At 37.0% G+C, this 15,216-nt stretch overlaps 2 protein-coding genes across 3 annotated transcripts in view; one reads left to right on the forward strand and one right to left on the reverse strand.

Annotated features, from left to right (window-relative positions):
• The first annotated feature begins 1,871 nt into the window (after positions 1-1,871).
• LOC145780613 (sonic hedgehog protein-like) lies at positions 1,872-11,604 on the forward strand. Its single transcript, XM_082592242.1, has 4 exons — positions 1,872-2,237; positions 6,418-6,544; positions 7,084-7,218; positions 10,360-11,604. Exons 1-4 carry the CDS (start codon positions 1,935-1,937, stop codon positions 11,034-11,036), a joined length of 1,242 nt encoding a protein of 413 aa, XP_082448368.1. The 5' UTR covers positions 1,872-1,934; the 3' UTR covers positions 11,037-11,604.
• An 821-nt stretch (positions 11,605-12,425) lies between these two features.
• LOC145778596 (fibrinogen-like protein 1) overlaps positions 12,426-15,216 on the reverse strand; it is a 29,560-nt gene continuing 26,769 nt past the window's right edge. For both annotated transcript variants that reach the window (XM_082590120.1, XM_082590128.1), the window contains exons 9-10: positions 13,021-13,088; positions 12,426-12,711 (exon numbers count right to left, since the gene is read on the reverse strand). In XM_082590120.1, coding sequence (XP_082446246.1) covers positions 12,449-12,711; positions 13,021-13,088 — 331 coding nt within the window. In that variant the 3' untranslated portion in view covers positions 12,426-12,448. The remainder of the gene's footprint in view (positions 12,712-13,020; positions 13,089-15,216) is intronic.

Here is a 15,216-nt window from a genome sequence, read left to right on the forward strand (position 1 = left end):
TATAAACCACTCGAAACAAACAAGTTTTATTTTGAATTTCCACAAAGAAACACAAGCATCTGAAAGTGTTCATCTGACATTTTGCTGTGTTTTAGTTCCAGTATGTCTTTGCCCATTGCAAACTTTCTTTCAACTGCAGCGCTGGAAGGTATTGGCGTGTTGTAGCGAAAAAAATGCATTAAAAAGTATGCGTTGACGCTATGCGCTAATAAACCGCGAAAACTTTACGGCGTAGCCTCAAGCGCAAACTATCCAAAAAAATGTGGCCGCAAGCGTTAGCGTAAACAAAAAGTCTACGCCGCAAGTCTGCGACGTATACGTACATCTCTGTAGATAATGATAAAAACAACAAAGTCTTATTTATTTTATGTAGGCTATTTACAATTGTATCATGTTGATTTTGGCACACATAAAATCCAGTTCAGTTTGTTTTTATTTCTGATTAACACAATAAAAAACCATATAGGCCTAGGCCTATGCCAAACATTGCAGAGGTCTAGAAAAATGTAGATGCAACAAAACGCGATTGATTCAGTATCGAAAATTGATTGTGGGAATCTATCTCGGACATAAGCCTATTAAATTATATGGAATCTTTCATCAGTGATGCAAAAGCAATGCACGCAAGGCACTCCTGTGCTAAACTTACTTAATAACTGCATAGGTGTAAACGTAGCCTACAGAATCCGGACTCGGATCTTTTTATTTTTTAACGGATTCAGATCGTGTCTGGGTCTCGTTTCGATTACCGAAGCCGGAACTGAATCAAGTCCCGATCCTAAAATGCACCAGCTTAAAAATTTTATCACAATAAACGTAAATTTTAAATAAGCTCTTGGCAACGTTTCCGAACCCGAAGAAAGTTTTAAACCATGGCGTTTGTGTGCGTTCGGTTACTGCGTAAAGCTTAGGTCACATTTCATGCCTACACTTTGGTGTGCATTCTGTGCAATGAGACATGAATCATGGCATATACAAGACGTAGGCTACTCCGCCAATCCTATGCACTGCATTGCTATTTCAGCAACAACATTGATTGTGTAATGTAGTAGCTCAGCTTATGTGCCTGCAATTATACATCTGAATGAAAAAAGATAACACAGGATGTGATGTAGTGATGTAGGCCTATGATTTTGTTCCTTCACGTGCATTTGCAGGCCGATGATGGAACCAGACCCCACTTGTGCGTATTGAAATGAAAGCGGCTAACTGTTGCTCGAATTCTATTAAGCTTAAACCAAGTCGATCGGGGTAGCTTCATACCAGGCCTTTTGACAGTGATGTTATAGGCTAAGTTAAAATCGTTTGAAAAATACCGACTGAGATAAAGTCAGGCTTTTCTAGGTGGCATTAGAGATCAAGTTTTGATTTACTTTACGGAAGGTTTCAAAGCAAGTTGAAAAGGTTTCAAAATTGTGACTTTTGTGTTTCTTAGTTCATTTGCACCCTGTGCGGACAATGAACTTTAATTCAAAACTTATTATAAAAAAGAAATTTAGAACTACTTTTTCAAATACAACCGAGTTCTTTTTCAGACATGTTTATTTATCACACTATTGTGCTGGTGAGTGAGGTCGACGCATAATTCGAAAGAAAGTACTTTGTGCCAACACTTGGTCGCAGAAAATGTCCAACATTTGTTTGTTCTCAGTCTTATGAACTATACATGAAACAAGTGAACAAAGTCAACAATCTATGTAGTTTGTGAGTAAACCCTTTAGTCTAAAGTGGTCTGAAGAGATTACTTTCTGACATTTTAAGGTAAGAAGAAAATTTAGTGAAAAAACTTTGGAAAAAAGCTTGAGAAATCGTTGTTTTAAGGAGTGATTATAAAATCTTTGTCGTTTTGATGATCAATCCAACTGGATGAAGTGAAAGTGACCTTTTTTAAGAAATGGTTTGCTAGAAAAGGTTGAAGCTGATAGTGAATCAAAATGCGGTGCAAATTTCATTTGCCATTGATCAAAAGAGTTGTTTATTTATTTTTTATCACCGCCATCTTTGCTTGTTCCCCCGGACCACGATACGGATACCGGCACCCTCTCAGGCGTCTCTCTCCTCTCCTTCGAGGCCAATATATTCCTGCTATGTCTGAAAAGACCATCGGGGCAAGCGGACCAAGTGAAGGACTGATTAAGAAAGATAGTGCGGCTTTTGCCAGTCTTGTACACAATTATAATACAAACATCATTTTTTCTGATGAAGAGCGCGATGGGAGTGATCGTGTAATGACTCAGGTAAGGAATTGTGTTTAACACTTTAGTAATTTAGTATTTTAGGAGAAGAAACACTTTAGTAATTTATTTCAATTTTTGAAGGTTTCGACTTCAGAAATAATTTAAATGTCGCCTACTATTGTAATATCTCCAGCCATCGGCTAAAATAGGCTTGCACAGCTCAAACCAGTACAAAGGAGCATCAGAAAAAGCAAAATGTATTTTCATATTGCTGAAGTATTGCTGAAGATTGCTGAAATAGGCTACAGCCCATGCATACACAATAAGACTACTTTTTGTGAGATGCCCTCAATAAACGGTATAAGCGGACGTTGCTCTTCTGCAATATCTTATTCGTGTTGTAAAAACTTGTTTATGGTGAAGCTACGGATTCGTTAATTATTATGTAATAATGACTTGAGAAAAAACGTTACCATTTGTTGTAGTTCAGTTATCTTTTATAAAAACTTCAATGCGTATTAAAGACAAGAATTACTGTTTGCTCACGTAGTGCTTTATGAAATAGGCCTATTGAAGAAAAAGTGATGAATTTAGGGAAGGGAAGCTGAAGGATAAAAGTTTGCTACATTGCACAATAAAACCTGTCTCATTATTTCTCGTAAACGTCAGTTTAAAAATTAAATAAAACTTATATTTTGGCATTGAGCAAATACATTATACTTCCTCATCAACGTATCCTACACAACTGAATAATATTCTCCAGTTGAGCTAAGCGGAAGAACTTTCTTTTAAGTTGGTCTGGGAAGAGGTTTTTAGTCGGTTCATCCATGGTTCATCCCATCACACACACATGTGCACAGACACGCTATTGGGCAAAGGCCTATACGAAGCAACCACGATATTTCTTCGCTCTACTATTAAACTCCTTAAGCGTATGCGGCATATACTTCTTCGAACTGTGAACAGACTATGGTCCAATTTTCCCATGTAATCTTTTACTTGTCGATTAGAAGTCAGATTAAAACAAGTATATGTGTTTAATGAACAAGTCGTTTTGCTGCCATTGTGTCGCAACAAAATCGCTTACAGTCGTCTATATGAGAATTTAGTTTGCTTTTCCTTCAAAATTGGCAAACCTAAAATCAACCAAAAATACCGTTTTTTTAATTTTTTTATGGAAGTCAACAATTTACTTGTGCATCATTGTTTGCCATGTTGAAACAAACTCAATGTCCGCAAATCTTCGTTTCAACTCACGTCCAATAAGACTTTCGTACACAAATATTATCAGCTTAATTCCATAGTAATTAATATCTGCCTCAGCGTCAAACAGATTCGGGTTCGATTCGATGTCACAGTCATACAAAGCATTAATATTCATTGCTTGCTCAAAGCATAAAACAGAAAGATCGTCTTCTTTGTCTTTCTTTGCGTTTGAACAGCCGCAAGTAACGTTGTTGCATTCAGGCACATCAGCTAATGAACTGTGTGTTCATCGAGTGTTGTAAGGTCCCCATATCTTCTTGGGGTCGGTATATTGGACATTGATAGACAAAATGGTCTGTAGTCTGAAAGTCTTCGAAATGTGGAAGTTGAAGTTGCAGATAGCTGTAGCACGGCGGGAAAATAAACGCCGATAGCATATCACAAACGTGAAACATGCGCAGTCGCTGAGAAACCCTTAGCTGTTGTAATATGACAAACAACCTGAAATCTGATTTTTTGGTTACGAAGCTTAACAAAAGTAACAATAATAAGATTAATGCATTTGAAGTGTAAAGCTTCAGAAAAATAAGTGCCCTACACATCGGTTTTGCATAATACTCCGAATACTGATTAGAGTTTTTCGTCGGCAATTAAGTGTCTAAGTTTAAGACGCATGTTTAAATGCCACAAATAAAAAAAAGCAAAATTGTTTTGTGGATATCTGGTAGTCCACTGCAGCCTGCCTACAATATTCCTTTGTTTAAAAAGTCTTTCAGTGTGTTACATTCTTATCTGAGGTAAGTTGTTTGCCATTACGTAAAGTGCACCTTCTCGTGTGTTAAAACAACATTGCTATCTGATATCTTGTGTGTTCGGTTTGTTAATAAGCCAATTGACAAGACCACAGACACCACTTCATTGTTATGAAAATGCAAGCGGTGTAATCACCTTATACCGGATGCATTTACATAGGTACAAACTCAGCTTGTTAAGCGCGGAGTAAAATCATTTACTTCTTGTGAAAGATAAAGCATGCCGGATAATATAATCCGTTGCTTTTACAATGTTTCAACGTCTGCAGACGTTGGATTGAACTAAAAATTGCAGTTCTGTTGGATGGGATCTTGTTCAGTGTTGAACATGAATACACATTCTTTGCTTAAACATTGACATATTGGTTGCACAGCTCGTTTTATTCGTTTCCGATGTGAGCCCTCAGAGAAGCGCTTATCAAACTGAACAAGTGTGGTGGCAAACAAACGTGTTTGGTGCAATGAGTAGAATCGAACGTGAGAATCAGGAACGCTTAAAATAAATCGTTTGTTAACCCTTTGAGGACCTTTAATTTTCCAGCAAAAATTTTTAGATAAAATTTGTTGGCTTCCACTTCATATGTCATACAAAACACAACTACGCAAAAAAAATAAATATTGTTTTATTTAATTTGAAGGATAGACATTCAATATTACGTTTGGGTATCAGCAGTGGCAAGTTTTTTAAAGTTAACTGTGAGGAAATCGGCTAAGTGTCCATGTTTTACCAAGGCTTGAGGTTTCATTGACAGACGTAGGCTATACCTATAAGCTACTATTTGAATCTTGGTATGGTTGTTGTTGAGGCTACTTGCGCTGTTGGAAACAAAATTTCAGTTGGTTTGACAATACATTGTTACTTTGTTTTTTCACACAACAAAATGGTCGGTAAAAAACAATTCTGGATCAACCGATAACTTTAAACCGTAGGCACAATGCTTTTTGCTTAACCTTAAAATTTTCTCAAACAAAGTTCAACAGACTTTGTAAACCTTGTTGGTTTAAGAGAAACAACAACATTTATCTTTGAAACAGTTTAGTTAAAGTATTACGAAGGTAGAAAACAATTTAGTTATGCCGTCGTATTTCAAAAGAGCCCTTGAAAAATATCACACCTATATACTCTTGTCTTATAATACCACAAGCCAACAGGAACACATAATACACTTGAGAAATGACTACAAGAGGTTTTTAAACGAAAGTGCCGTGAGATTTCCATTTCACGACAATCTCAATGTTATAAGTTAAAAACTGTGTGACTTAAGGATTAGTTGAGTTTATTTTCTTTTTAGTGTGAACAGCGCTTGTGTCAAGCCTTAGTAATTTGATATAAGGTAAACCAAATCTTGTTCATACCATCCAATATTCAGAACTTTGTGCAATTTATTCCAATGTTAAAGTATTGTTGTCTCCAAGTCATAATGTTTTTGCCAAATTTTAATTGTAATTTTCGGCTGCATGGCCATCAGAGATCAGAGAGCGAGAGCGATGCTCGAAAGGACGTAGGCTCGACGCAGCACGTGACAGTATTTTGACAAGACACTTTCATACCATGCCAAAATGTTGTTTGTTTGTTTGTTTTGTTTGTTTTATCTTTATCCTGCATTGCGGGAAAGCGGACTTGAGCGCTATGCATCGGTGTACGCCTTCCGACGTACACATGACCCACGCTGCAGCCGACGACAATGTCTGTTTCCGGTTGTCTACTCTACTTTTGACTTAAATTTGGTACTACCCATTACTCGAAATCGATCACTGGGTAGAGGCAATTATCGTGAAGTTTCTTGCCCAGAGAAACAACAGCAAGTGCGGGTGGCTGGATTCGAACATGCAAGCTCTCGACTGCGAGCCCAACGCGCTAACCACTCGGCCACTGCTGCCGAAAATAATTAAGAACAGCTGATTTCATGACTTCATCTGTCTGCTTACAGTTGTCCGTACTTTTGTAGGCTATATACATACAGCGGCGTATGCCGGGGAAGGGGGCATTGAGCCATAGATTTTGTAGTTGCTTAGTGTATAACGGCATTGTTAATTGTTTTGACAGTGCTATCCAAAGCATATTAAATGCCGTACTCTACTTCGTTAAATTTCTGAAACTTTTATTTGAACTGGAGGCAAAGCCCAATGCCCCGTGCGTAGGCTACGCCACTGACCCTACAAGTGATTCGCTTTGCAGGGTTGTTGCAATAGGGGTAAAGTAAAACTTGTTATTATTACAGAGATGCAAAGACAGATTGGACACTCTTGCAGTTTTGGTGACCAATCGATGGTCAGGATTAAAGTTGCGAGTGATAGAGGCATGGGACTCTGAGTTACGTCACGAAGAAGGTTCCTTGCATTATGAAGGCAAGCACAAAATACTAGTTTTGGCCAAATAAACTTATAGGTGGATAGGTAGTCCACAACGTATTTCTTTTTCATAGCGTCCATTCATGGTAAACAGTAAACTACCGATTAATTAAAGCATTAGACCGATTTCAGCCTACTGTTAGCAAATCGAATGATCCTGACAATGAATGCAAATAACACGTAAATTTGAAAGATAAAATATTTGTCAGAAAAAAATATCTCGCATGCTTGACTTTTAAAATGACGGACTATGCAAACAATCCTTCCTCCTTTGTCAAACTCCAAGTTATCGCGCCACGCTCTTATACTGCAGATAACCTTTGCTTCATAGTATGACATGAGTTATAAACATTTTTATAAAAAAATATAAAAAAAAAACAGTAAAAGTCATATTTTAAACATTCTCTTAACTGCATGTTGCGTGTTACCTACAGCACTTAATTGCTACTGATTATTACTTGTTGAGTTCTAGAACCATCGAAACCTTGAAGTAGAAAACTATTGTGAGCTAAACAATCTTATTCTTAAAAAAACAGGACGAGCGGTTGATTTTACCACAAGCGATGGAGACATATCAAAATACGGAATTCTTGCTCGAATGGCAGTTGAAGCTGGTTTCGACTGGGTTTACTACACGTATGAATTTCATGTGCATGCCAGCGTAAGAGCAGGTAGATTACCGGTTTTTTAATTTTCATTCTGAAGTACGCTATCAACAACTTTTCTTTGTCTTTTTATTACAATGACGACTGCTTTCATCTCAAAAAGTATCAAATTTATGAAGTTTTTGGTCGGTATTGAGGTTATGGACTGCAATAATTTTCTATTAGGCCTAATGCTTAAACGTATTTTGATTTTCAAAGGTAGCCTTCCTATAAGATCGAGATTCCTGTGATAAGGTTGCTGTGTTTAGTTAGAATGAAAGTGTAACAACATCATCTTAGAGATAAACATACCCTTAGCATTGGATATCTATGCTTAATTTTAGGATAGACATCCTTTTTTATTTTATTTTTTGTGTAGGTGTTGTTTATATGACATTTGAAGAGTAAACAAACAAATTCTACATAAATATTTTTTTGGGGAAAATTAATGGTCCTCAAAGGGTTAAAATAAATGTCTTAAATGACCAATACATGTTTAACATTTAACATGCTATAACTTTACACGCTGCATCAATATACACTGTATAGTAGGCGTAGTCCGAGTGATTTTTTATTGCATGTCCTACAGTATTTCATCTGTGAGCCTATTTCTACTTTGTTTTACAATTAAAATGGCCAAAAGTTTTATGAAAGGTTTTTCGTTAGAATTTACTTTTATAAACGATTATTTATGAAATGTTCAATTTATCAGAAACGTTATTTAGTTTAATCAAAAAAATAAAGAGCCCAAAATGTAGATACTAAACTGAAAATGAAGACACTAGGCCTATACTTTTCAAAACGTTTGTTTGGTAAACATAAGTTTAGTATCTCCGTTCTGGGTTCTTTATTTTTTGATTAGAGTAACCAGCAGGCGTTCCAACCATTTTGCTCCTACGCTATTAAGTTGTTTATCGAAAATGTTTGGTGGAACTCAAATCACTATTTTGTCATCACATGCGTTTCACCTTATATGGTGAATCAAGTACAATGAATCATTAGGATGAGCCCACCTCTTGAAACAGACTTAATAACATACAAATTCTGGTCGTACATGTAAACACTTTAGGTGAATCAAAACTTTAAGGACTTTGTCGACTTTTCTTGTAGTCTACTTTTGAATGTTCTTGGAAGATACGTCACCATTAAACCTGGTAGTTGTCGCAGAGGCAACTTCAGCTTCGAAGGGATATTTTTTGATGCTTATACCACTACTTTGACAAGTAATGGCTAACTGAGTACTCGCGTAAAGTATCAACTATCTTGAGATGAGCCTGCTATCTTTTGTTCTAATATTGTGAAAAAGTTATTTTGAGATTTCACAACGTCGTTCTGGCAATTTTAATTATAGTAAATTGCTCTAGGACAGATTGATAGCTTGTATCTTTGTCACAATCAATGTGCAAGGCCTCGCGTCGGGCTGCTTTGCGTCTTGACAGAATGTGCTGTTTTGATTGTAAAATTCTTATGCTATAGGTTATCATCGGTCATTATCCTGAAGTAACCTCTGATTACAAAATCTGTATTATGTAACGTGTATTCTAGGTCATTCGATTGCTACGTGCAGTTCTAGAGTCTTCTTTAAACTTGCTTGTTTATGCCGCTCAATGCAACGTGACCGAACGATGAGTTCGTGTGATGCAACATTACGTAACCTTCTCGAAGTTACTAGACCGAACAAACCTTTTATAAATAGTGGTGTAATTTGCATTATGATGATTATTATGAGTTGATTATGAGAGTTGTGTTATGAGTTGTGGATTGGTAGTTGGTACAGAAATTATTGTTGATTGAGAGTTGAAGTAATCGAATACAAGTAGATGAGAATTGGTGCTGATATAAATTGTGTTCGAAATTAGAGTTATTTGAGAAACCATTCGTTAAAATCCTTCAAGAAGTTAGATTATCATTTCATAGTAGAACCATTCGACATTTAATTGACTGCTTTTCGGTTTGATCCATTAAACTACGTCATTGAACCTTTCCAAGTCTTTTTCCTGGTAAGAGATAGAAAGAAATCGTGACAATCTTGCAAGAAAACAATGCAGAACATAAATTTTAAATCATAGAAACTGTTACACCAATACCAAGATATAGGCTATTTAACCGCGTTTGCTACTAAATACCGGCAAATTTCATAAACTTTTCTCTGTATTAAAATTGTAGTAAAATTGCTTTCTGTCTTGTCTGATGTCTTTTCAACGTTTCTTGACAGTGGCCCAATAGATAGATAAATTTACGCTGCGGGAAGTAGCCTACTGGTTTTAGGCATTCACTGCATTTAGTTTAACCTCTAGGTATCTTGTTGCGTGTTTTAATTCTGATTCTTGCTGCTTTACTTTACTCATTTTATCAGTATGTTTTTGTGTTGTGCCATCGTTGCTGAACAGGTTGTATTAACCTGTTTTAGCCACCTTGATAAAGTCAGTCGTGCTGACTGACGAAACGTCGGAAAAAAAAAGCTAGTTATCATCTTTAACATCACGAGGTAACCTAGTAAATAGTCACCAGAAGAACGCAAATTAATTTTATTTTCTCTGTATATTAAATAAAATGTCGTTGTAAAACGAATAACTTTGCCAAAAGACCTAATCAGTAATCATGTTTGAATGTTTTTGCTTTGGCGCTTGGGTGGTGAGGTTCACAGCGTTAGATCTCTTACTGCCGTTTGGTAATGTAGTAGGCTTGGTCTGAGCTATCCTTATGCCTTCAGAGGTTGGTAAGCCTAGAGAGTGTCCAACTAACGTTGTTTTATTCAAATTAATTTTAGTTTAAACCTGACGAGCCTAAACTGTGTTGAAAGTTGCGCTGTTTTATATTTGTTATCATCGTAGCAATTCTGTTAACCTCCAACAGCATTCCTTGTAGTTAAAAACCTATTGGTCAACCCGGTCAACCGTTGTTAATAAAACATATAGTTTAGCATTAATAAATATTTTATTTGCCTTTCCATGCCATTATTTGCTCTGTTGGATGAAGATGAAGTTATGACCTGATCTAGTTTCCTTTAGAAGTCAGTTATCTTTTTGACAAATGTGTGAACAAATACAGATTATTGCTTTCAATACATGCTAGTTTATCTTATAATTGCACATTAAATCGCCTAATTTAGATTAAGATCAAAATAATCTCTTTTACGTGTTGATTTATCGAGTTACTCCTTTCCAGATAATTCAGATTCTGCAAAGTACGGTGGATGCTTTCCTTCAAACAGTTCAATCGTTTCCGAAAGCAACGGTACAGTGCTGATCAGCGATGTTTCTGTTGGTGACAGAATCCTCGCTGCTGATCGTGGCACTGGTCGATTGGTTTATAGTGACGTCATACTACTCATGGATAACCAGGCTGACGTCTTGGGAAGATTTATCGAAATTTCAACAAAAAACAGAAATGTTTTCCTGACTCCTAATCACATGCTTTTCGCAATGAACAGTGTCTGCGCGAGCAATAACATGCTTCAAGCAAAATCTCGTAATGGCGATTCAACCACGTGGTCAAGATGCGCTTATCCAACTTATGCCGAAGATATTGAAGCCGGGCAGTACATTTTTGCTCAAGATGAAGCGTATGTTGCTGCCAGAGTAACTTCCGTACAAGAGGTCACCCGCCGGGGTTTAGTGGCTCCTCTTACCCGTCAAGGAACAATAGTTGTTGATGGAGTGATCGCTTCTTGTTACAGCGTATTCAAGCACGAACCTCTTGCTCACGCTGCTTTTCTACCAGTGAGAACATTTGCATTTCTAATGAATAAAAGCGATGATACTTTTGGTATGCATTGGTATACACAGGCATTAAGCAGAGTTGCCAAATCCATTTTTCCTTCGTCGTTTTTTCGTTTACTTTGATGTTTTGTATGTTATTGATTTTTGCACTATCGTTGGAGACTTCCTGTTAAGATCTGTAGCCATTGATCAACTTTTGCATTTGTTTTGAAACTACCCTAAATAAGCAAATGTTGTGATTGGTTAAAAAGAATATTATTGAATATCGATACTTGCTTCGAAAACAAATAAAAACACTGTGTTTGTTAATATCATAAATTGTTTCATTGTTTATAGACTATACATAAAGAAAGCTAGACATTCAGCTAAGAACTGAAATCTGGCAGAATAAAGGATTGACAAGTTACGAAGACAACCTGATGAAGCCAGTAAAATTTACTAAACTATATGACATGAGAAGTAGATATTATTTTTCATGTTCATGTAGGCCCACTGAAAAACAATTTTAAAGCTAAAGTGAACAGTCAAATTCGTTCAGTTTTTAATTTAAAGCCCTTGAATTAAAACTTGTACCAGTTCAGTCGTTTGCGTGGCCGAGTGATAAGAAAGTCTGTGCGACGTTCGAAAGGACGTGGGTTCGACACCGCTCCAGAGCACGCGCTTTATCTCGGCAAGATACCTAATGGCAAGCCAAAATAATGGGAGCAGCTGACTCGAAGACTAATATGTTACTTCGCTGCTTCCTGTTGTTTGTTGCTTTGCATCTGTGATCGCAGTGGTGTCGAAATGGGCGCAAAATAAAATATTATTATAATTATCAAACGTGTAAATAACTTGCTTATGAAAAACGTTAAAGATTTTGCTTCAAACAGGCTTTCACAGTTTAGTAATGGCTTACTGCTGTACCTTACAGTAAGTTATAGCCTATACATTGTTAATCACGTAGAACTTTACGGTCCTGCTTTATAAAATACTTTTTAAACTTGATAATAAACCGATCAAAATGCTACAAAGCAGACACAAAAATATAAATGAGTGAATTTGCCATTTACTTAATCATTGCGATCAATTGTTCAGCACTTCAATTTGTCAACTAATCTGATGGTTTGTTTTACCTGCTTTAATTTCAAAAGTTTAACAGTATAATGGTTGTCATGTTACGTAAGCTATGTGGTTTTGCATATCCTGTCAACAGGGTGAGATGTACCAAGAAGATATCCAAATGTTAGCTACTTTATGTGACACTGTAAATGTAAGTGAAGTATTAGAGCCCTTATATTGCGTACATAGGTTGACGTTATTCTCGGTGACATATTGAAGAAGCGCAAAACTGGCCTCACAGTTGAACAGAAAAGTCCTTGCTTTTTCACGCCAGGCGATGTTTTCATTTTGGGGTAACCAATTGTGGTTCTAGCAACTCTTGGTATGAACTCTCTTAAAAAACTATCGCAGCAACACAGATATCGCAACAACACAGCCCCTGCGCGAAGTTGTCTTGAACAAACCTCTATTTCATATTGTTTATTGCTCACATTTTATGATAATATGGTTATGGGTCGCACTTTCATCTCGACCCTTTTTAACGAATAAAAAGAATTCTTCCAAGAATACCAAAAAATCCCAGTCGAATCTACTTTTCCCCCCGTAATGTATCTTCCATTGAGGTTAGATTGGCCGCAGTCATCAAACCACCATCCGGCCTGGTGGTCTTCAGCACAGTTGAGGGACGAGCTTCTGTCGTTGTCGCGGTCAAACGTTGAGAAAGGGACATTTAAAGTTGTGCCAGGTAGCGAGTCACCTAACAAAGATATTGATATTAGGTCACACAACTATTTCACTTGTTTTGACGAGTGAAAGCTAACACGTCAAAAAACGTTGCAAAAACGTCTTTAACGTTTTAATCAAACAACGTTGCAGGTTATATTGTGACCATGTGACTTACTTGTAGTTGACAAAAAGTTTCCAAAAGCGAACTTAAAAATTTGACTTATTGTTACACTTTGAAAATGCAAGAACAGCTGGTCCAATAGGTCAGGCTAATTTAAATCAATCTCGGTGTTTAACTACAATATAAGCACTCAACAATAAATATCATCAAAAAACTCACCTGCAGTCCCGTTATACCCGTCTACTTTCAAAATGTAACTCCCGTTTGCATGTCCAATTGAACAAGAGCTTGAGGTGAAAAAATAAAATAATAAGTTTTAAAATAAGTGACAAAATAAAATTATATTAAAATAAGAGAAATAACAATCTCAAACCTGAAGATTTTGAAAATGATAACCAAGTATACTTCCAACATTTCAACGGTAAGCGCCATTAACTCAATCAAGAAGCTTGAACAGGTAGCCTAAATTCTACTGGTTTAGCTGCAATATAGCACACGAAAATCATATTACCGTACAAATCAAAGGAATCATGCTATAGTTATAACTTTCAAGTTCTGTAACTAAACATAACTTTTTATAACATGTTATAACCTTCGTTTAGTAGTAGCTCAACACAAGAAATTTTAAAGTTAGGTCTGCGAAGAATATATTGAAAAAAAAGGAACTATTGATAAATTGAATAGCTTCATTCTATGTTAGTTAGGGCAATATATGGTTTAACCCCAAAAAATTGCAACAAAAGGTTTTTCACCTGATTTGATTAGTATTGGGTGTCAGTATCAACATATTCAAAATCTTAAGGGATCCAACTTCCGGAAAGTGGTTATTTTCGAGATGGCTTTCAAGATGGCCGCCAAACCATTAAAATAACAGTCAATTGACCATAACTCAGTCATCGTATGACCAAAATCCATTCTCCTTTCATTCTTCATTCTTCCAAATCAGACAGACCACATCATTAAAGATTTTAGAAACAATGCTATGACCGTTATGTTTGGCAACGATTGCAGTAGTAACCTGGAAACACAGCGCTGCAATACATTGGTCAAGAAAATTACAACATCCAAGTCTTTTGTTTACCCTGAACGTTTGCCGCACCTACATCATCCTCTACCAAATTCCACTGCCTCAGAGTTTACTACCAGATTATGGTCTGGATGGGTGGGTAGGCTACTGAAGATGGTATGGATGCTCTAGACTGGGGATGGAAAGTAGACAATAATCAGATGGTTCCAATCATGACGGACATGAAAGCTGTCCCGGACAACCTACTTAAAATGAGACACTGCAATTGCGAATCGTGTCCACCTCACTGTAGTTGCCGGAGATATAGGCTATCATGCCATGCTGGATGTGGACCATGCCAAACTGGTTCATGTGTCAACCCATACTGCAATCACATAATTACAGACGATGACATTGAGAGTGATAACGATGAGCTTTAGTAATACTCAGGGCTGGATTTCAGCCGGAACGGTCCGGAGCGCCGCTCCGCAAGCTCGACCGAAAAGTTGGCTTGTCCGGAACGGCGTTCCGGAAGCTCAAATATTTTATACTCTTATTATGCTTTGCCCTGTTCAATAAAAGTATATCTGTAATTCTTGATGAGTCAACAACGTTAAATCGCGTATCCACTCTGATATATCTTCGTACCGGTCTTGACGGAAGCGAACTTGTGAATGTATTTGTAGATCTTGTTGAGCTCGCTAGTCTTACGACGAATGGCATCTTTGATTCCCTGAAGAGCTGTCTATAATCATATGGCATGTCTACAACATTTTTATCTTTTTGTTTGATTGGTTTTGTATGTGATGGCGTGGCTGTGATGTTAGGTCGCAAAAAGGGTGTGGCAAAATTGCTTCGTGATGAATCTCCAGACATTGTGGTGTGGTGTTGTGCAAACCATAGATTGGAACTATCGGTTCGTGATGTTATAAAATCAGTCAGTAATGTGAATCGATTTCGATCTTTTATGGACAAGCGCTATAGCCTTTACCACGCTTCTAACAATAGCAGGGAATTGGGTGAATGTGCAGCGGCTGTTGAAATGCAGTTGCTGAAAATCGGAAAGGTACCGTACTAGAGCCTCGAGTTTCCGCACAATTAAAACCGTCTGGAATGATTTTCCAGCACTTGTCGAACATTTCAAAAAGGGAGGTAGTAGAAACACAAGAAATTCTGGGGAACGGGCGAAATATCAAGGACTCTTGTCGAAGATAACATCCAAGGATTTCTTGTTGGACTTGTCATTGATGTAGCCTACGATTCCTTGCAAGAGTTATCCGAAGTAAGCCTCGAACTGCAAAACAGAGCATGTAGCCTACTATTTGGGATGCAGATAACAAAATTAATAATCTTGCAAAACTATTTCAAACACGTAGGAACGAACCCCGATAACATTGTCACATTGCCAA

Source organism: Aplidium turbinatum, chromosome 1, assembly GCF_918807975.1.
Source record: "Aplidium turbinatum chromosome 1, kaAplTurb1.1, whole genome shotgun sequence".
NCBI classification, from domain to species: Eukaryota; Metazoa; Chordata; class Ascidiacea; order Aplousobranchia; family Polyclinidae; genus Aplidium; species Aplidium turbinatum.